The sequence below is a fragment of the Pseudomyrmex gracilis genome, unplaced genomic scaffold (assembly GCF_002006095.1).
Source record: "Pseudomyrmex gracilis isolate BER0280 unplaced genomic scaffold, ASM200609v1 scaffold_163, whole genome shotgun sequence".
NCBI lineage: Eukaryota > Metazoa > Arthropoda > Insecta > Hymenoptera > Formicidae > Pseudomyrmex > Pseudomyrmex gracilis.
The window spans coordinates 89,400-111,053 of record NW_018020747.1 but is presented as its reverse complement, the minus strand read 5'-3'; the positions used below and the strand labels follow the sequence as shown (position 1 = coordinate 111,053).

The 21,654-nt window shown below is 36.4% G+C and overlaps 2 protein-coding genes across 9 annotated transcripts in view; one reads left to right on the top strand and one right to left on the bottom strand.

Moving 5' to 3' along the window:
- Positions 1-3,512, bottom strand: part of LOC109857552 (solute carrier family 12 member 4) — a 73,129-nt gene extending 69,617 nt beyond the window's left edge. For all 3 annotated transcript variants that reach the window (XM_020433970.1, XM_020433971.1, XM_020433972.1), the window contains exon 1: positions 3,226-3,512. In XM_020433970.1, the coding sequence (XP_020289559.1) occupies positions 3,226-3,298 (73 nt within the window). In that variant the 5' untranslated portion in view covers positions 3,299-3,512. The remainder of the gene's footprint in view (positions 1-3,225) is intronic.
- A 1,613-nt stretch (positions 3,513-5,125) lies between these two features.
- On the top strand, positions 5,126-10,348 carry LOC109857554 (bromodomain-containing protein 7). 6 transcript variants are annotated; one of them, XM_020433980.1, is made up of 4 exons: positions 5,126-5,306; positions 6,789-6,911; positions 7,800-9,503; positions 9,611-10,348. In XM_020433980.1, exons 3-4 carry the CDS (start codon positions 7,913-7,915, stop codon positions 10,267-10,269), a joined length of 2,250 nt encoding a protein of 749 aa, XP_020289569.1. In that variant the 5' UTR covers positions 5,126-5,306; positions 6,789-6,911; positions 7,800-7,912; the 3' UTR covers positions 10,270-10,348. The 6 variants fall into 6 exon arrangements, with proteins under 6 accessions (XP_020289569.1, XP_020289571.1, XP_020289570.1 ...); XM_020433981.1 differs by lacking the exon at positions 5,126-5,306 and adding an exon at positions 6,018-6,206 and having other exon boundaries at positions 6,804-6,911; XM_020433979.1 differs by lacking the exon at positions 5,126-5,306 and adding an exon at positions 6,018-6,206.
- The last annotated feature ends 11,306 nt before the right edge of the window (positions 10,349-21,654 follow it).

Here is a 21,654-nt window from a genome sequence, read left to right as displayed (position 1 = left end):
TCACATATATCTATTGTATGTATTATATGTATTATATTATATATACAAAATATATTAAATTAACAATAAGCTGTCGTAATAAAAATCAGGTTAAAGCAGATAAAAATCACATTTTGTTTTTTAATCTTATATGTTTGGACACACTTTTATCGTTATCGCGCTTCATGCTTTCCAACTAACCGCCTGGGAAATCGATTATCAAACATTTTGATAACTTGGAATGTTATTCTAACGATGAGTACTAAACGATAAGATTTGTTCGTTTTGACAAGCATAAGCTTAGTCACATCTTGACTGTTATCATAATATATCTTTAAGGTGTCAGCTATCACACACACACACACACCCACACACACAATATAAAGAATGTTCGCACGTTAATCTCTCCAATATTTGACGTAAATTTTTTCGACCTTTGTTTTATATTTTTTGACAGTTTCTTCGGGTCTTTCATTTAATGACATCAACACAATGTTTATTAGTGAACAAGTAAAATTAATAAAATAAATTTATAATTTACGTAATTTATTGTTTTTGAACACGAGGACTATATAAAATATATGTCTTCGCGAAAAAGTCTGTTCAAAAATCATACATTTTCGCGAAGTCTATTGCGATACAGAATATCGAGATATTTAAATTTATAGTTCGATGTTAAACGGAAGAGTTCTATATATTAATTGTCGGAGTGTCTTCGATCACTATACCGCATACAATAATCCCGGTTATTGTTGTGGCGACGATTACCATCTGATGTGCTTGCGCACTGCATCGATTCGCGTCAAGCGATTTTACTCGCGACGTGACGCGACAAGAGCGTTTATCTTGTTGCAGTTCGCTGCGCTCTGTCCACGTCGATTAGTCTGTAAGAACAGCGAGTAGTTTTTTTTTGACGCGCGATTTACCACGATAGATCATATTTTTTTCTTCTTGTTTTTCTCAATCAACTTTTGCAATAAGAACTCTTCAATAATCATATGCAGTATCTGATATATATAACATTTCTTTAAACAAAACTAAACAAATAATGTATTTTTAATAAAACTACATTAGTAAAAATTATACATGAAGATTGTTATATACATTATAAAAATTTTTCATCTAAATTATTTTAAAACAATGTATCGTAAAACATATACATAATAAACGTAAATAATAAGGTACGTACATTAACAACTTTAAATATAACGTCTATTTTGAAATGTTGTGTGATTGTAACAAAATGTTTTTACGTTTATTTGCTGTATGATTTAATTAACAAAAACCTACACAGAATGGCATGTTTGAGTGAAACTGTTAGAGCAAACTGTGTGAGCGGTGCAAATATTGCAAGCGTTTGTTATAATATGTTTCTCTCTTTTGTTTATATATTCCGTTTCGTTATTTATGTTATGTTTGATCTCTTGTGTTTTGACCTTGCCTGGTAATTTGTTAATATATTATTATTTTTGATATGTTATATCGCTGAAAAGAATCTTGTGTGTGTTCGGTCGAAATGTTCGGTTGAATTTATGTAGGTATGCGTTTATCAATTCAAGCTTTAATATAATAAATGATTTTTTACAATGTAATTATATATATATAATCTTGTTTTTCTAATTTATAATTAATGACTACTTTAGTTATCATATATTATATTAAAAATATTGATAATTAACGTCTTGTACGATCTTATTCCTTAATATTATTCTAATATTAGGCCTTTTTAATATTATTCTAATTGCAATGTATTATTGAGCCTGTTTGTCATTTACATTCGGTTAGTATGCAACTTTGTATCGACTAGTACTTTAAGTCGATGACCGATAGGTTCAATAAGATCAAGAAATATTGAATGATGTGGTATAAGTGGGGAATGGCATTAAATTACACTTATTAAATGTGCGCTTAAGCGCTTCCCGATAAAAATAGCATTTGCGCACAATATTAGAGAGAGTTGAAATTTCGTGAAAACACAAAGAGCAAATCCCTGACAAATGCCGATCATAAATTATTTAAGAAAAAAAAAACAGACTCGGATTTTGAAAAGCGATAGATTCGCAAATAAATTTTCACTGAAAACAAACACTTTTTTTCTTTTAATCCGTTTTTGAAATCTGACGTAAAAATATAAAATGTGGCAAAAATACTTACGAAACAATCTATTGATCGCGGTTACTTACTCTAAACACGATCGGTCTTAATCTCTACCGTAACAACAATCGATCGATCGGCCTTGGAGCGAAAGTCTCTCCTAACACGGCGACTTACCCTTCAAACACTTTGCGTGCGATGCCACGAACGATAAAATAAAGAACGACGTATGATCTTATGCGCCGAAATGCATAAGTTTCAAAATTACATAGCGATACGATACAAACTATCGGTTGGCAAAAGGCCCGAATTACTTGTTGCTTTTTATCGCAGAGAGAAAACATTTCGTTATACATTCATTCTTTCGTGCAGAAAATAGACCGGATTGAACATAATTGTTCACACACAAATGCATGAATAATGTAGCAAGGTTAATGCAATTTGCTGCTAGATGTTTTCCGCAAGCATCTTTTTATTCAGTCGCGCGCGGTTGATTGATTAATCTCGCTATTACATAATTATGTAATCAAATGTATTTTGTGTGTTCTGTCGGCACGTGTACGTGATATAATTCCGTTCTATTTAAAATTAAAATTTTTTTTTCACGAAGAGCTTCATTTTATTCGCGACCGATACTTGAATTTTTCATTCTACATTTTATATTTTTGTAAAATTCTATTTTCCAAGAGATAAAAAAAAAAAAAAATGTGAAAAATTCTATTTCAATTTTATTTTTTTATTTGAGCTTATTTTTTCCGAAAGCCACTCGATAAGTTTTACTTCAAAGCGCTCTTGTATGTAAACAACAATATTTATATTTTTATACATTCTTTGAGTGTCATACACACACACACACACATCAAGCACACCCTGTCTCTTCCGTACGCACAACGGAATCACGTGGCGCTGGGGTTTCGACCCGCGACAAGCACGCGCCGTCTCTCGCCGATGCTCCGGAACGACGCGAAGCGCGCGGGCCGCGCGCAACATGGTGGGTTGCATTTTTTAATACTCGTGCATAAAGACTCGGCGTTAAAAATACGCGCGCGTCGCTGTCTCTTCAATCAGGAGCACGTGGAGTCTTATCGCGCGCGATGACACACAGTATGCACACGCATGAGTGAAATTTCAAACACGCAGACGCACACTCACCGTAATCGCGTACCGGCGATTGCTGCGTGTAGCGGACGGCGTTGCTCGCCGGCGTCACACGAAACCGCTCCATCTTCTGATCCTTCCTTTTGAAGGCCCGGTGTTTGCGTGCTTTTGCTTCTGTCTTGCGACGACGAGAACGAACAACGATTGCGAGCCCGAAGACGTTTTATCGGAGACGCGTCGCCCGACTCTCACACACACTAACGACACTCGAAATATACAAACGAAATCCGGCACGTTCGCGCGCGACTATTCGCGTGCGCGTTCCCCATTCGCTGTTGAGAAATTACAGAACGCTACTGTGCACGCCGTCGTCGCTCCGGCACGGCGCTATCACATACGCGACACCGCGCGAGTGGTGGGGAAAAAGGGCAGTGACTGGAGAAGGAGAGAGTACCGGCGTGAGAGAAAGACGGGATTACGCGCGATTGGGACGCCGGCCGGGGAGAAGAGAATCCCGTCTGGTACGCCGACAAGAATGAAAGATGGAGAGGGAAAGTGTGTGCGCACACAAGAAAGGGCGGAAAACCCGATGACAATGAACGGAGAAGACGCGATGTTAAATGACATGTAAAAAGGACCGATAAAGATCAAAAGATAGAGTTAAAAAATAGAGAGAGAGAGAGAGAGAGAGAACAAAAGTTAAAAATTCAGAATAGACAAGTTTTTGATTCGGTCTTGAAAGAGAACGGCTTCGAGATGTCGGATAACATAAAGGCACAAAAAGAATAATTAATTAAAAATTTCTTATTTTCTTGTGAAAATAATTGTGACGCAATAGGTAACAAAGAGAGAGAATAAAAAGAGAGAGAAGAAAAAAGAAGATAAATAGAGAAAGACGTAGGCAAAGAAAACTACGAGACAAAGAACGGAGGAGACAAAAGCACGGTGTATGAAAAGAACGAACGGAGCTGAGAATAAAAATAAAAAGACGAGAGCGTAGAGGAGTAAACACAGAGAGAGCTGACTCAGAATATGGAGTTTGGCATTGAGTTGACATCGGAATTGTTGTCGATGGTGCACTCAATGTAATTTTTTTGCAATGTGCGTTCACAGTGTCGGCTTCGCCCTCTCGCGGGCCCTCAACCACCCACTGTGTGTCGACACACAGTGATGTAACTAGCGAATTATTGAATGTGTGGGCCACACATTAAAACACATCGCGAATATTCGCAAAAAGTAAAATACATGCAACACGTTTTTGATGATAGTGCAAATCGACAGTCTCGCAACAGAATCGACAACACGCGCGCGCGCGCGCGCACTCATGTGCAAACAATTATTTATATCTTAATTCGAAATAATATTTGTGCGAAGAAAATTAAAACGATAAAAATAAGACGATGTGTTGCGTCAAATCGTCGATATTTTCCCACAAGCATACATTTACATCGCGCTTCGAAACGTCTATTGCATAAAACATTACTGATTGCGTAAATCATTTCTAAGAAAGAAATAACAAATGGATATTTATTGAAAGAAGCATTTTCCCAATTGATTTTGCTATATATACAAATCACTGATGCGATATATCATTTAGTTTTTTTTTTTCATATCTTAAAATATAAAAAACTTAAATAGCATCAAATATCAGATTTAATATATTTAAGTTTAAATATTGTCATTGTCAAAACAATGAAAGTAATTGCTTTTACAGTTGCTTAAATTAATATTTTTGTTAATATTTGTTAAATAACTATATATATATATATAGATAAAAGATTCTGTTTTGTAACATTATACTTCGTTTCAAATTAATAGAGAAGTTTATATTTTTATCGGTCTTTGATACACGTTTATCACGTCTCGCACTGATTGCGACGGAAGGGCGCGAATCGGTTGGCACATCAGAAACCGACAATTCAGCGCATCATGAGATACGCAGTGCTATTAAATACAGTACGCCGGGAGAGTATGCGGTATTTTTTTTCGAAGCTGCAGCCCGCAGGGAACGCGACGGCGTTTCTTCGTCTCTCTCTTTCTCTTTGTCCGTCTATCTCTTTGGCGTTTCAAGCGCGAAACAGCTGATCCGGTGTCCCTTTAATCGCGTCGTCGTCGCGTCGTCGTCGTCGCCCAAGGTGAGTTCTTTAAATCGTTAGAAAAAACGTTCGATATTCGATCGAGCTGCGTTCGAATGCGCGCGATTACCTGCTCGTGCGATCGTGAGTATCGGGTACCCGGTGCGTAAAGCACCTTTGTAGGTTAGGAAGGGGTTCTCTCGCCCGCAAAGCTTCGTGCCTACCAACGGGCGCAGGAACGCGCAATGGCCGCCATACTTGAAACACGAAGTTTCACAAATTTGCTCGTGTGCATGGGCATTCGGTCGAATTCGAATCTAATCATTTTGTCGATCCTCAGTCAAACTTCGTGCGTTCAAACACACTCTTGCCACCGTGGTTTTCAGAATGAAATTTCAGTCCGAAGACTGAAATGAATATCAAGTTTGTTCACATATCTACTCACCGATGACGTGTGTATATGTGTGATCGAGGCTGTCAGAAGTTTTATTATCGCAACAAACATCATCACGTTTCCACGTCCGTCGTGTCGATGATTTTTTGATTCGAGGTTGGGATGAGAAATTTACGGTGCGCGCTATATTTCGAAAATATCATTACGTGCAAAATGTATTTTTCTAATTGAAAAACAACGCGATACGTTCGAAAGTATATCTTGAGCATCGTGTATATAGATTTGATAGAATCTCCGAATCGCGCGCGCATGGCGTGACGCCATGACAGTCCGCGTTTCAGCGTTTCGTTGAGTTTGGTTAAACGGAACGCGTCGCGAGGAATTTTTGTGACGCCGTCATTATGGCTGCCACTGTGTGTTGTCTACACACGCAACGAAGTGCGGCGGCCGCTGACGTGCAAGAGAAAGCTGAATAGTTTTGTTATTTTTCCGCGCGAAGCTGTGGCTGAACGCACAGAACATGGGCTCGAAGAAACACAAAAAACATAAACGCGAGCGATACGAAGGTGAGGAGCGACGCGAGAACGATTTTGTTTGGTTGAGACACTTTGGTTCTTATTTATGTGGTCCGGTTTTATTTCGCGCAACTCTTCTGTCTTTTTTATCCGGATTGCTCAAAATCGCTCCCGGATTTTTCCTTTCGCTCCTACTGATTTTATTTGATCAGTCATCAAACGAAAATCAATCGTTTGTTTCTCGCTCGTTCATGTTTGCAACCAGTGAGTAAACTGGACGCAACAATGACAAACTCTTGTGTCATCTTCTTGTTAAAAATGATTTTTCTTCTGTCAATTGAGAAAAGATGCTTCGAAAAAGTGTTCTTCCTCGAGAGCGAGAATTAGATGCGATATGTTGGGTTAGATTTGTAATAAGAATGTGCTCAGGCATCATTTTATACTGCACCTATATAGTTTTGTATATGTATGTAAATCATGACAATAAAGGATCCGAATGAAAAAACTGCTGAAAGAAAGAGAGAGAGAGAGAGAGATTGAGAGATTGAGAGAGAGAGATGATTGAGTTCTTCATATTTTGTCTGATTTATCGACAGTTTATAATTTTCATTGGGATCCTTCTCATTCTCATAGTTCAATGATGCACAGGAATTTTGACTACGTTTTCACCGCCGACAAACTGAGAGTGAAGAGTAGAAGTGAGGTGGATTCAAAAGTATAAACCGAGCGTTCCACAGCAACAGGTGCGACGTGGAAGTAAGTGACGAATAAACAACGGACATGGACTGGTTGCACGACAGAAGCTAGCTACGCTTCTAAAATTTATCAAATGCCCCAAATGCCCTTTCATTTTTTTTTTTTTCTGTCTATTGAATATCTGTTGAAGTGCAACAAGAGTTATATTAGAGTTATTTTTCTTGTTAACAATAGAGCGCAATAATGTGTAGGATAACGGGATACACACGTTCAGAGACAGCTACACACTGACAAGCCTGTTGCACTTCAATCACATATAGTTCCTTTGGCTGTTATGTATTATGGCATTGAAGGCCATACATGCTTTTGCTTTACCTCTTAGCGAGGTATTTTCGATGATTGCTCTCCCTAATTACTTCTCCCACCCCACCCCCCCAATTATTCAGTGAATTTAATAATAACGATGAAGATTATTTTTTTAGTACATATTTCTATATTACGATTTGTTTAGTTTAAGTCGAGTTACTTCCATCTCGCTTCCAGTTTGTTGAATGTGAAAACAAGGTCACTATCATGTTATTCTAAAGTCATCTTTGTCGCCGATATGATTTCCCATCCATCTGTTTCTTTCTTTTAATATCCTGTAGATTTTTTATTATATTCATTCACACAATTTTTACAGTCTCTTTCGATATCTTGAAGTTACATTGTGACATTTAGCATCATATATTTTCATGTGTTGCTATATTACACTCTTACCCTGCACTGTGCATAATTTTCTGCGAGACTTTCTGATTGCTGCATGCGGCACATTTTACAACGAATTATGTGTATGGCTTTATAGAAACAACGATCTTAGTATGCTGCTTATGAGAAATTACATATGTATATGTGTGTTTAGTGTGTATTTAACAATAGTTAACTGCTTTTATTCTTATCCTTGTTTAGCAGAGAGCCAGTACACAACGACGGACAAACCTCCTAGCCTGAAGTTAATTTTAAAAGTAGGAGGCAGTACTGGAACCCCCGAACACGGCAGCGAATCGCCAAGTCAGGCCACCATGCTGTCGCAGCACTATCAGCAACAATTAGGTCTTAATTATTCTGTTAGTCCAGGCGATACAGAATACGACAGATATGTCGGCCATAAGAAGCTCAAAAAAAAGAAAAAGAAGAAGGACAAGCGTCACAAGCATCATCACAAGGACAAGAAGAGACGGAGGGAAGAATCGAGTCAAGAATCAGTTGGCGATGCCGACGAGAACTTAGCAGAACCTATACCTAAAAAACCGTGCACTAATCATAATCAATTGTTGCCACCTAGACCACCATCGAGCGGTGAGTTACGAGTCGGTGCTAGTAATATAAGTTCCCTGTCGCCGCATCGCGAGCCCAGAACATGCGTCTTGAGAAAGATAGCGGAGCGCACACCCCTTCAGAGATTACTGGAGCATTTGCTGAGGTCACTGGAAAAGCGAGATCCGCAGCAGTTCTTCGCTTGGCCAGTTACAGACAGCATTGCACCCGGTTATTCTCAAATAATCACAAATCCTATGGATTTTAGCACGATAAAGCAGAAAATAGACGATAATAATTATCAGAATCTGCAGGAATTCGTGGATGATTTCAAGCTCATGTGCGACAATGCAACAACATACAATCATCCCGATACTATCTACTACAAAGCGGCGAAGAAATTGCTGCATGTAGGTTTGAAGACGGTCACGCCCGAAAAACTACGTCAGCTCAGATCGGTTCTCACGTATATGAATGACATCACGAAAGAGGAATTGGGATTCGAATTGGGCGTTGAGGATCCGAATAATCCAGACACTCCAACGACGGAAGAGCAAATCGAGCGGGAACGCGAACAAGAGGAACGAAACGAGGAAGCGGAGGAACTTAGAAAAGAAAATCAGAGAAAGATGAGACTGGCTAATTTAGGTAAATTCGAGGCGATACCGGACGATCTAACACCGGAAGAGATACTGAAGCAGGCAAGAGGAGCGGCAAAGGCAGCGGCGGAGAAGCTCAGTCTGAAGAAGGTCAATTCGAAGATGGGTCTGCTGAGGCAGAAGAAAGATGGTACTACTAGCCTGCAGATCATTGTACCCGGTGATGGAATCATTCCCGGTACCAATCAAAGACCAGTATCGCTAGGTCAATTGATAGGCAAGTTGAACCATGGAACAGGAGTGTTGGCTGGATTCCGCGAGGATCGCAGGAATATGTCGAAACCAGTAAAGTCCTTGTATTATGGCGCGTTTGGCTCGTACGCGCCAAGCTACGACTCGACGTTCGCGAATCTTACCAAGGAGGAAACGGATCTGGTTTATCAGACCTATGGCGATGATACTGCCGTGCAATACGCAGAATCCATCTTGGACTTCGCTAAGGACTGTGATTACACATTGACTATGGTCGATGAATTGCTGGATATTCTCACAGACGGTGAACACAGAAAGACGAAAAAATTTCTGGAAGAAAAACGTAGATTGAAGGAAGAAGAGGAGAAGATCAAGCATTTGTTGGAGAGCCCTACCCAGAACGTGGATCGTGACATTCCGTCGCTGGAAAAGGTCAAAGTCGATATCGAGCAGCTGAAGACGCTCTCGGAACTTGGTATCGATATAAACTTCTTAGAAAATTTAGGTAATTAAAAAAATCCATTCACATAAAAAAAGTTCGATATGTAAGATATTGCTTATTGTTTCTTTGTCGTGTTGTCAAATTTCATGTAATACATTTTTTGTTTACAGAGGAAGAATTTAAGTATAGCGAGGAACGCGCAGCTTTACAAAGTCGTCTAGACGATACGTCACAAATGTTGGGTCGATTAAAGCAGATACAACATGAGCGTTTATCGGCGCCACCCCCGGCGCATCTATCTAATGTTCCTAAGGCGGGTGACAACGAAGTTATATTGGCAGAGAAGATCACTGACAATCTCACTGACATTGCCAAGAAACTACCGCCGTCGCAAATAGCTCCGGTCGACAGTCTACGCAGAGCGATGGGAATAGCGCCTCTGGGTGGACCGGAACCCATGGAAGTCGAGCCGATCACGCACAACCCTGCCATCGTCGCCGACAATTCATTGCTGCCTCCGAATCCGACTAACGACAACAATCAAGTATTGTCAACCTTGTTGCCCCCTTCGTCGATTTCAAACGCGAATTTGTTGAGCCCGACCGGCCAGCAAAGTCAGAATATCGGTATTGTGGGCGCGAATCAGTCGTCGATGCAAATGCAAATCGGCATGACGCACAGCAATCAAACGCCACCTTCTCTTCTAAGCGCGACGGAGTCGACCGATCTTGAGTCGGAGTTGCGCGAGTTCCTGGAGAGCGATCCCACACTAGGACACTCGCCTCTTCACGATGACAAAACGCTGGAAGATATTCTATCCGAATCTTAGTAGGTAGGCTAAACTTAAAAATTTTTTTTATAAATAAATTAAATATATAAATTATAAATATTATAAATATATAATGTAAATTTATCACACTAATAAATTTCACAATAAATTGAATAATATAATCTCGTGTTTCCCTTTTTTTTTTCTTAATTTAATTTATGCATTTTGGTGTTAATATTTTATTTAATAAAAGACGCCGGAATATTCACTGTGTGTTACAGAGAGTTACAAGTTATATGGTCTCTCCATTTCTCTCAGCACTGCCTTAATTTAATCCTCCCCATGAAATTTGTCACGTGTAATGTTTGTGGAATGAAATTTGCATACATCGATACTGGATGCGTGTTACACGGTTCAAGCATACTGTGTCGGTTCTATGTGCGTGTGTGTGGCACGGCGCGGTAATATATTTGAAATGTGGATAAAGGAAATGTCAGCACAATGTTGCTATCGATTACTGATAAGTGTATTCGTTAATGCCGCTGTATCTCCGTGTTACAAAGCGGAAGACGAACAGTGATGATGAGTTCTCAATCATTCGCGCAGCTAGTCGAAAACGGAATTAATAGCGGCGCAATCGACGAAGCGGATAATTTCGAAACATCATGTATCGTTGAGGGGGAATGTAGATTCCCTCCCCACCTCGCCAACTAAAATGTATTTCACGGATGTTTCGAATTTCGAGAGAGATTAACGCGCGATGCAATTCGCGTAAATCTCGCGTATAGTTGTTGAAGAGTTTTGGAATTTTATATAGTTTGGAAATATATTGAAATTCTAATCACATTCTGAGACTAAAGATAGAAGCTATTAAGCGCGCAACGAAAGTTATAATATTCACATAAAAATTTCGTTTATGAAGCTTCTCTTCAATTCTCTTGCTGAAAAATATTCCTGCTGAATTAAAGAAACGCGCTACACTTTCTGTATAAATATTTTAACTCGTTTAAAAAAGCACAATAACGCGTAATTGTGCGATCTTTTCGTTTACGTTAATCCAACGATAAAAAAAAAAAAAAAAAAGACTATTTTATCTCTGACACAGCGTGAAGGATGAAATACCCTGGTTAAGCTATGCGTTCTAGTAGGATAGCAATTGCATTAATTCGTCCGAATGATACCGCGCTTCAGCTATTGCAGCTCGGCTATACGATATTATGCGCGTTTGCGTACGAGAAGCGCGCGCGTCATTCCTTTCTCCGCAATGCGCGCAAGCGAGATTTGACTGGATAATAGAATTACGTCGCAAATGCGAGAGTTCATTTTCGTAAATCAGACAGGCTCTCTCACAACCGCGTACACAAGCCCGGTTTAATGACAGTAACAACAACTCAATCCCATCGTGAACGAGCCGTTATTTCTCGCCATCGCAGCTACAATCGAAGCGATACTAATAAATCGTAAAGTTTTTACGCTAACAGCCACACATTGTTGAGAGCAATTTCCTGAAACGAGCAAATTTGTATTTGCGACAATATTTACGATCGCGCAAAGATGGTGGTTTATAATTGAAATATATGTTTGTGTATACACGGGCAAAGAGAGAGAGAGAGAAAGAGAGAAAATCTACATGTGCTTTATAAATATGAAAATTAAATAAGGTAAGAACATATACTATTATTATTATGTTTACAAATAGATTGTATATAGACGCACAATTTCCGTATAAAATCGTTCATGTAAACAACGTATTTCGAGAAAATTCGACAATACGTAAATAAATATCTCAATTAACGTGATATTTCAATTTTATCCACGCCAAAACAGGATGCAAACTGTCATCGATGCTATAAAAAGAACAACAAAAATATTACAAACAATCAAAATATTAAAACAATAACAAACATTTTTAATAAAATTCCCGTGTTATTTGCAAAAATATTTTTGTAATGTATTTTGTATTTGTTAGTATTTTCTTATAGATAAAGATAATTTTTTAATAAAAATTGTTAATTTTTCTCACAATTTTTCCGACTATTAATTGACAAACACTTTGATACTTGTAAAGTTACTTGATTATTTTTCGAAAATATTTTTTTTATAAAAAAGAATTTGCTTGGCATTCTCTTCTAATACTCTTTTCTTTCTGACTGATTTAATATAAAAATTATGTCACATATATCAGAATATTCGATTTTCTTGAGAATTCGACGGTAATGAGCCAACGCGTTCGGAATACGTCATCCGGATGCGTGAACGAAGCCGGATTAATAATCTGTGAAGCGCGTATTACGACTCGCGCATATTGTCACGTCATGTTTTAAAAGCATCTGAAGTCTACATGGGCTGTAGACGCTGCTCGCACGCTGACAGGTTAATTAAGCCACATTCCGCCGCTGTTTCGAAAATGCGGTAGACGTGTAAATGACGTGTGCAAGCGCGGTTTTCGCACGGCAGGCCGCGCATTCGTGCGGCCAAGATAGAGAGCTTGGTTTGTATTCTCTCGCATGGATTCACGTTTCTCTGTAAACATCCATTATACCGATCAAAAACAATTTACGAAAATTTACCAACATTCATTCGCATTTTGGATTTAATGAATTTTCGACAAAATTGTTCGACGTCGCATCAAATTCAATTACTATCAGTCTTTGTACATATCTCTCTTTAATTAAAATGCGACAGTCTTCTATAAAAACCTAACCACCTTCACAGAATTAATCAAGAAAAAACTGAATTTTAATTTATTTTTTAATCAAACTTCGATCTCGCGCGCATTATACTTCGCAACTTTATTTTGACGTTGCGTAATAAATGTTTGATATTAATAAACGCGTATTTAACCAACAAATATAATATATGTTTTTGTTTTTCATAATGAGAAAAATTCAACACTGTGATTTTTCACAAAATTATCTCTACTAATTTATATAAAAATTCATGTTCATTAATTTATCCAATGTCAGTCTGCGTATCGGAGCGTGAAACAAACGGCGCCAATTTGAGCGAAGCTTTGTAATAACTAAATTCTGCCTCATGCATTATTTGATGCGTTTTAAATGGTAATAAATTTTAAATGTGTGTTTTATACGTTACGAGACGTCAAAATTTAAGAGTAACAACTATCTACATAGTATTATATATATACTATCTAGTATTCTATCTAGTTATATATATATACTACTTATTACATATATACTATCTGTATATATAATAAGTAATCAGTCGTCGAACTACAGAAAATCATTCTGAATACGATCATGTTTCGTTATTATTCCCCGCTGTGATACGATTACTCACACAAAAAATATGAATTTTAACGCGAATATATATGTATGTATAATTCCATATGCGAACGACCAAACCGAAGTTGTGATCCGATTTGTATTCATGTGTTGATTAACATAGCTGTGAGAGATATATCTATTGGATATTTGTGTGTCTCTCGCTCACGGCGCACTCATGGGAGAAATTGCTACTTTTCCACATCCGCTATCAGGTCAACGATCCATAATTTTACATCCCATGTCGTATTTCGTTTTACAACACCTCACCTTATTTTACCCGCGAGAAGTTAAACGATCGATATATGCGGAGTGACTCTCTCGCCAGTAAATTTTATATCTTTCCGTTTTAAATAAATGCGAAACTTCGAGTTGTAAATATTTAAGTATTTGCTGACGAAAATAAATAAACGTTTGATCGTAAATTTGCATGTATAAAAAATATTTGTGATATATTTTTTTGAAAGTCGATTTTCGATGTGCGCAAAGATTATACACGTTGTGTGCAAGCGCTTCTTCTTCCATCCCAAGACCATGTTCAAACAAATCTGCAAATCTTTAAGAACGAATAATTTAATGTAATAAAATATAATAATAATTTAATGTAATAAAGTATTCGCTCCGATGGTCTTCTCTAAAAGAGGATTTCGCTTTTATTAATTTATATCGACGTGTTATTACTTGAACATCTGAAATCCTGATCTGATTACCGAACGTGCTTAAGCTTTGCTCTTTGCGATTCGTTAAGAAAGAATTATGATTAAGAATACGCCGGGGACTCTTCCTTTCGCGCGTCTCGCATTTATACGGTAACATTAGTTATACATTATCGCGCGCGGACTACTCAGAGTAATCTCATTAGGGGATTGAGAGTAATGAATTAGTTACACGCAGAAGAGAAGTCTTCACTATATACCGCCGCGCTATACAGTAATAGACATGAATAATTTAACGCGCGCTTACATTTTGTCATGTGGACTAATAGCTCTTCATTTTATTCCAGTTTCATTCAACCGGACGCTCGAACATGTGAACAAAAATCGTGAATTATTTCAGTACTGTAGAAATGTACATCAAGAATTATTGAGCGGATAAAAACGTTTAGATTTTCTTTTTTTTTTCGAAAACTGTAAGATAATAGAGAAAACGATTATGTATTCGCGTCGCTTTGAATATTTATTGAATATATAATTGTGAGGTATTTAAGCGATTATAAAATTCCGACGAAATTTGAAATAAAAGCCAATTTCTCACTCATAAATTCGACGAAATGTGGAATTTGATGGAACGTTAATATAAACTTACTGAAGAGTTAAGAGACAAAGAAGTTATTTAAGAACTTTGATATGTGAATGAATATACACATTACTGAGATAGTGAAAAATTGTGAGGAGCGATGAAAGTAAATTATTCGATTTATTCGAAAATAAAACTTCAGAAATAATGTGCGACATCTTATTGGTCAGCAATGTAATGTTAAAAATATTAAGTTTTGTTTCTTAACTTTTATATAAGTGTATAATTATAATACATATAATTTATTTTTCATGATTTTGTGCGAAAAAAAATTCTCTATAAAATTTTCTGCCGCGCAAACTACTGTGGACACGTCGACGCTCACTCTGTGAAAGTTTCATTTTCGCGTTTTTTTGTTTTTTTTTTTTGTTCTCAACTTCTATGGACTATATATCGCTTCTCTTACACCTCACATGTGCGCCATCGTGATAACAAGCTCTAGCATACCGGGAGGATTTGCGAATAGAGTTAGGAAGAGTTTAAGAGGATATTTCGCTAAAGGATTTAGACGCGAGTCGTAAAAGTGTCGGCAAAAGTCCAATAATTACCGTCGTCGTTTTAAGCAACTAACTTAAGCCGGATGATTAGATACGTTAATTACACGGCATATCGCCGGTTTTCTCGACCGCAACACTTCATCTTAATCTTGTTTAACTCATCCCCCACTCTCTCTCAACATGGAATCAATTAAAACTTAGTGAAAATCGGATGTACAGTGTCGCAGCAGCGCGTTGTGCTATACGATCGAACTTCGCAACTTTTGGTTGCGCTTATCGAACGAATAAATTTACATCGACTTTTACACGAGATGATAATGTAATGTTTACATTCTAGACCCAGCAAGATATTTTTAATACTAAAATTAAAAAATAATAACGCTTTTATTATCTGCAGAGTACTGTTCTCTCTCTCTCTCTCTCTTTAAAACTCACGTTCTTTTTCTATATTTTATTGTATTTTTATTATTATTTTTGTTTGTGTATTTAATTATGTTTACTATTGTTACTTTTGTTATTTTTATTTAATTTAATTTTATATTATTTCAACTTCTCTTCTACACTCACTTATTATTTTTATATATCATGTCTCACGTTTTTGAATTTATTTAGTTATTTTATGTATATTTTGATATATAGCGCTTGAGGGCATTCTTTCCACAGCGCTTTACAAATAAAGCAGTATCTTTTATCTATCTATCTATTTCTATGTGTGTTAATTACTTTTGAAATTTTTATATTTATATTTATGCGTAATTTACTGATAAAACATGGAACTAAATTAAAATCTGTATTATTTTTTTCAAACTTTTTACAATTGAATATATATATTTATGTTATTTGTTCCTGACACAATAAAAGGCCGCCGAGTTTCGCAACAGCGAGAATTAAATTCACGAAAATCCGTAGCAGAGTTTCACTGGGATCATAGTTTGAAGCCTTTGCGCAAGCGCGCGCGTTATTTTTCGAGACTGTGATGAGAAGAGAAAAAGTAACTTCTTTATCGCGTTTTTATCTCTCTTTTTTTCAATCGAGTGCGTGGTAAACCCGCGCGTGGCTCTCGTAAAACACGTGGAGCAATCATATTCTCGTTCTACGTGCAGCACAGGACATTTTGTGTGGCCTCGGTTGTTTACGCGGTTTCGAGTATACATACGCGCGCGAAACTACATATAATATATGTATCTCGTTCTAAAAATTTCAATTCGCCGCCTTTGCGTCTGGTAACACGCGAAGGCTTTAACCTGAGAGAAAAAGCTGTACGTATTATTCTGAGAACGGTCACTGGTTCAAAAGCAACGCGTGGTTTTTTTTTTTTTTCTATCATTATGTAAAATATGTCAAAATGTAATAAGAAAACTTGTGAGAAAACGCTAACGACATTTGCATACTTTATAACAACGTATACGGCAATAGTTATATGCAAATGTGTGAAAAAAAAATTAGATTATAAATTGAGATTATATAATCTCTTCGTTGGCCTGCAAGAGAAAGCTTGTAGCTGCTCAAGTACAGTTTAACATTTTGCGTTTTACATTTTGAGCTTCTGTGTGTGTCGCATCACAAAAGAATTGTTATATTGTATAGTGTTCGAAGTTTTCCTTACAAATCACTGTCTATACATTGCGGCAGGCAAAGAGTCGTTATTCCGGAAAAATTCCGCGCGCAACGTATAGAAAATTCTTATACACAATCAGAATTTTTCAAAGAGAAAATATATACATGTATATACATATACATATATCGAGCAAGAAGAAGAAACCTTTCTCTCAGCAATCACTTTTGCAAGAACTTTGAGAATTTATGCTTATGCGTCTGATTTTTCGTGTTATCGTATTTCCTCCGATTCTTTATTCGAAAAATTTTCAAGATATTTTTCTATAGCTCTTCGTTTCAAGTATTTTACAAATGTATATATATAAAATGTAATGTAAAAAATGCATATATAATTTTATTACATATGTATTTTTTACATGTAAGTTCATTATAATATTTTGTTTTATGTAATATAATTTTATATTATAATATTTTTATTATATTTTATTTTTATTATATTTATATAATATTTTTATTATATTTATAATATTTTATATTATAATATTTTGGACCACATAATATGTACACTGTATCGAAATATGAAAATTGCAATTGAAACGAATCAATGTAAACGTCAAATTGCACGAACACATTATTTTGTTAGCAACATAAATATTCTAAAGGCTGTATTTATCGGAAAAGAATATTCCATATAAATTGTATGTTCAAAACTATATTTCGAGAAATAAAATTGTCTGTCTATCAGAAGAAAAATAAGAATTTTTCGCGAAGAAGCTCGTCTTGCTGTTCTTCAGAAAACAACATTTTCGATACGATTCATCATCGAGAAAAAAGTGATCATAATTTATTATTTCGAATATAAAAAGCGCGATATCACAGAGTGAAGAAAAGCGTCGATTTCGAGCACACGGGGGAATTTCGCACGATAACGCTCAGAAAATCATTTCCGTGTTTACCATGTTTCACACGCATTACTTGCTTGGCTTTATTCCCTTCGACCCAAGGGTCGTTTGTCACCTCCCCAGTGGCATCCTTATTTTTCGAAGACTCTCAGGGATTGTCATTCACTATCTAAACGCTCCCAACGGCATTCAGTCATTATGCAAAACAAACATTTCGAATCATTTGTTTATATTTATTCTTTATAGTAAATAAAAATGTAAATATTTCAATTTATTTATTTTATTATATTACATTACTTATTATTATTTATTATTTATGTTATTATATTATATTATATTGTATATTATATTACAAAATAATTTTTCTTATTGTTATAATACTTGTTTGGTTTTGTATTTCAAGTCTTTCTTTTTTAACCACATGTGCAACGTGCCGATTCAAAAGAGAAAGCGAGGAAAAAAAATGGAAGCCGCGCGTGAGGTATGAAAGTTTCTGCCTGCTTTGTTATAATATGCATAAACGGTTTCCTCCACGATGACGGATTCCTTTTGTTTCACTAAATATAATAGCGACGGCAATATATGGTGGCGGCGGTCCATTTGATATTACAAAGACGAATCTCTCCGAGCGAGAATATATATAATTCATTGTGCATGCGTGTCCGGCATATGATTTTCAATAATGTAGCACGCATCAGTCAAGTAAAAATATTTGATATATCTAAGAGATGAAGTTATTGTAGAGATAGAAGTCGATTATGTGTACAAATATTAAATTTGTAAATAAAATTTAAAGCATTTTTCCTAATGTTAATAATGTAATTACATTTTTACGCTATTACATTTTTTTTTATATCTTCAAATTTTTATTTCGTTTTGTCATGGGTCGTTCGGAAAGTAATCTCGTTTTTTTTCAGGAAAATGAACGACGATTTTTTATGGTAAAAATATTTATAATAAAAATATTTTATTTAATTACAAAAATTTTTTTAAATAAACCTTGAAATGTTAACTGTCAAAATATATAATGATAATATAATTTAGAATAAAGTTTTGGTTCTGGTTATATATATAAAAATACAACTAACGACACTCGTGGAAAAAACAAAATTACTTTCCGAACGACTCACTACAATGATATATTATTTAGCGACGCTCGCTGCCGACAATTATCTATTAATCTAATACTAATGGGTGCGCGCCAGAATGTGCATCTCTCGTAGGATTACACGGCGGAGGTTTAAGATTTTCCCGTTCAAGAAACTTCGCACAGTCTCTCGCGCTGAGTTAACTAGAGAGTGCTTCGAAGTTTATAGGAAACTGTAACTCAGTTCCGCAGCGAATGATGAGACGTGACCAGCAAAAGGCTCTGATTTCGCTTTGGAAGAAGCGCAGGTCTGTTTGCGTCGTTCTCGTAGTTACCGCAAGAGAAATATCTTTCTGCGGGCACTCCGCTTAATTCAAGATTATCCGCAAGAAAATCTTCCGCCTGCTTGCTTCGAAATATTGCATCGTCGGAAAAATCGACGTTTCCTTCAACTTTTCGTAACTAAGGTTGAGAACTCTTCGTAGGTACAAAATATGAGAAATATATAAAAAGTTTTTATTATAATATATCCTTTTCTCTTTTATATATATATATATATATATATATATATATATATATACACATCGTAGTCATAAATATATTTATTGTATATTTTATTATATGTCTTTTGTAATTTTCTTCGGAGTATTATTACGCGTTATATGTTTTATTCTCTTGACCTTGTACTTGATATTATGTATTTTATAAATACATCTCCTCCTCTTGTTCTTGTTGGGTTCGTGCCCGAAACGTGATAAGGTGTCCCATGAGCACGAAATTGCTCGCTCGCGGAATAACAAAGCAAAAAACAAATTTTTGTAACAAAGAGACGTGGAGACTGGCCGAAAACACACATTGTGTACCGAACGCGCGTTTTGTTTCAGCGATAAATTTGCGGAGATGACAGGTAGTATAAACCTGTCCGAAATTGACGGATTGGCGCCGCGCGCCGTTTTTGTGCGTTTCCGAGGTAGGAACGAGTGATGAATTTCTAACTCATTAATCGCATCCACTTGAATCGTGTAATCACTCTCAATCTCTTTCTTTTTTTATTTGTCAATACGCGAGAGAAAAAAATGTATAAGCTTTGTTAGGGATTCTGATACGTGTATGTTGTACGTTCTTATCCGCTTTGCCATCAAAAGTACTTGTCAGTATTTGTGTTAAGAGACAATATACAGGGTGTCCCAGAATTGCCGTACAATCTCTCGTAGGCAGGTAGAAGGAGTAAAACTGAGTCGAAAAATCCTGAACCATTTTTTTCTATTATTTATAATAAAGGAGTAATTATTGGGTAAATCAGGCCAATCAGCGCAGACCTTTAGCCATACGCACGTCAGTGAGCGCTCACACACACGAGGCGCGCGGCTCACTGACGTGCGTCTGGCTAAAGGTCTGCGCTGATTGGCCTGATTTACTCAATAATTACTCCTTTATTATAAATAATAGAACAAAATGGTTTAGGACTTTTCGACTCAGTTTTACTCCTTCTACCTGCCTACGAGAGATTGTACGGCAATTCTGGGACACCCTGTATAATACAATGATTAATATATTACCTTCTATATATAAGTACAGAATGTTAAATAATTCGCACTTTTTCAACGTCAAAGCTATTTCAGCTGATGTATGGGTTTGTGCTATACTACAACAAGTTACATCAAGTATACACAGATAAAAAATGGAGTTGCTTCAATTAAAGTCGTCGTCACAAGCTGCACATAAAAATCAAACAGTTCATTCAATTGCGATCAATTTAATATTTAAATTCTTTAAAGCAACTATCTGCTGTGTGTAATACAATAATATTGGTGTTGCATCAACGGGATATAATTACAATTAAACTGATGCTGTTGATTCAACATCTTTTTTTTTTTGTGTAGATTCTGTCAATTAGTTCATGTCGACAAATTTAACAACAAATGTCATCGTGTCGCTTACACGAAGGAATTGCAGATAAATAATCCGGATCATCTCGCGTTTGTGTCACTAATATCGCACGGAATCGGAGTTTGACGAGCGAGTTCTTGTGTGTATTCCGATTACTATTACAATACTCTATTTGTAATAAAAATAGTGTTATTATTAAATAGTATTATTATCACATACGTATGTGCGCGTAAAAGAAAATAATGAACGATTAGCGTGTGTTTTTGCTGATTAAAGATCGCGTTAATCAGCCCGATCCGTTTAAATTGCTGCAATGTCTCAACCGAGAATATCCAATTAAGCTGCTACGACAATGGCAGCAGTCCGTCTGACACTGATGCCGGCTTTAAATGTTAATCCCCGCATTGTGCGGCGCTAAAACGGTATCATGTGATTATGAATGATTCAGGACAGGTGCGATTACAATGCGGAAGCCATCCTCACCTAGCCTGAAAACGAAGCGGAGCTTTTATTTCGGCTTTCTTTTTCTATAACAAATTCTTTTTTTACATTTCCGCACGCACGCATCTACAACGGCTACTTTGGCGAGTTGTCACACAAACACTAGATGAGATAATGACATTTGTTCTTCTGGAGGATGAAGTTTGTCGACAATCAACACAGCAATGCGATACTACTGTCGCTGTCTACGCGTCGTTTCGAATACTTATCAATTGTTTCTTGTACATTTGAAACGTAGTAATACAAAAATGTTATACTGACTGTCGCGTACTCTTATGCTAAAACAGGATTTATTTTACGTAAGTTTGATTATGTACTGAAAGATGCATTAAATTTTATTTAATTTTACTTATATCAAGAAACGTTGGATTTATCGCATTATCTTTAACACACACCAAACTTATTTAATTAATATTATATATAACTTATTT

What these genes read in the sequence shown, in the direction of transcription:
- LOC109857554 (XM_020433977.1), top strand. Translation starts at nt 6,161, where the DNA reads ATGGGCTCGAAGAAACACAAAAAACATAAACGCGAGCGATACGAAG. An exon ending in TAAACGCGAGCGATACGAAG is followed by an intron (nt 6,207 to 7,799) that starts GTGAGGAGCGAC and finishes ATCCTTGTTTAG; the next exon opens with CAGAGAGCCAGTACACAACG. An exon ending in AAACTTCTTAGAAAATTTAG is followed by an intron (nt 9,504 to 9,610) that starts GTAATTAAAAAA and finishes TTTTGTTTACAG; the next exon opens with AGGAAGAATTTAAGTATAGC.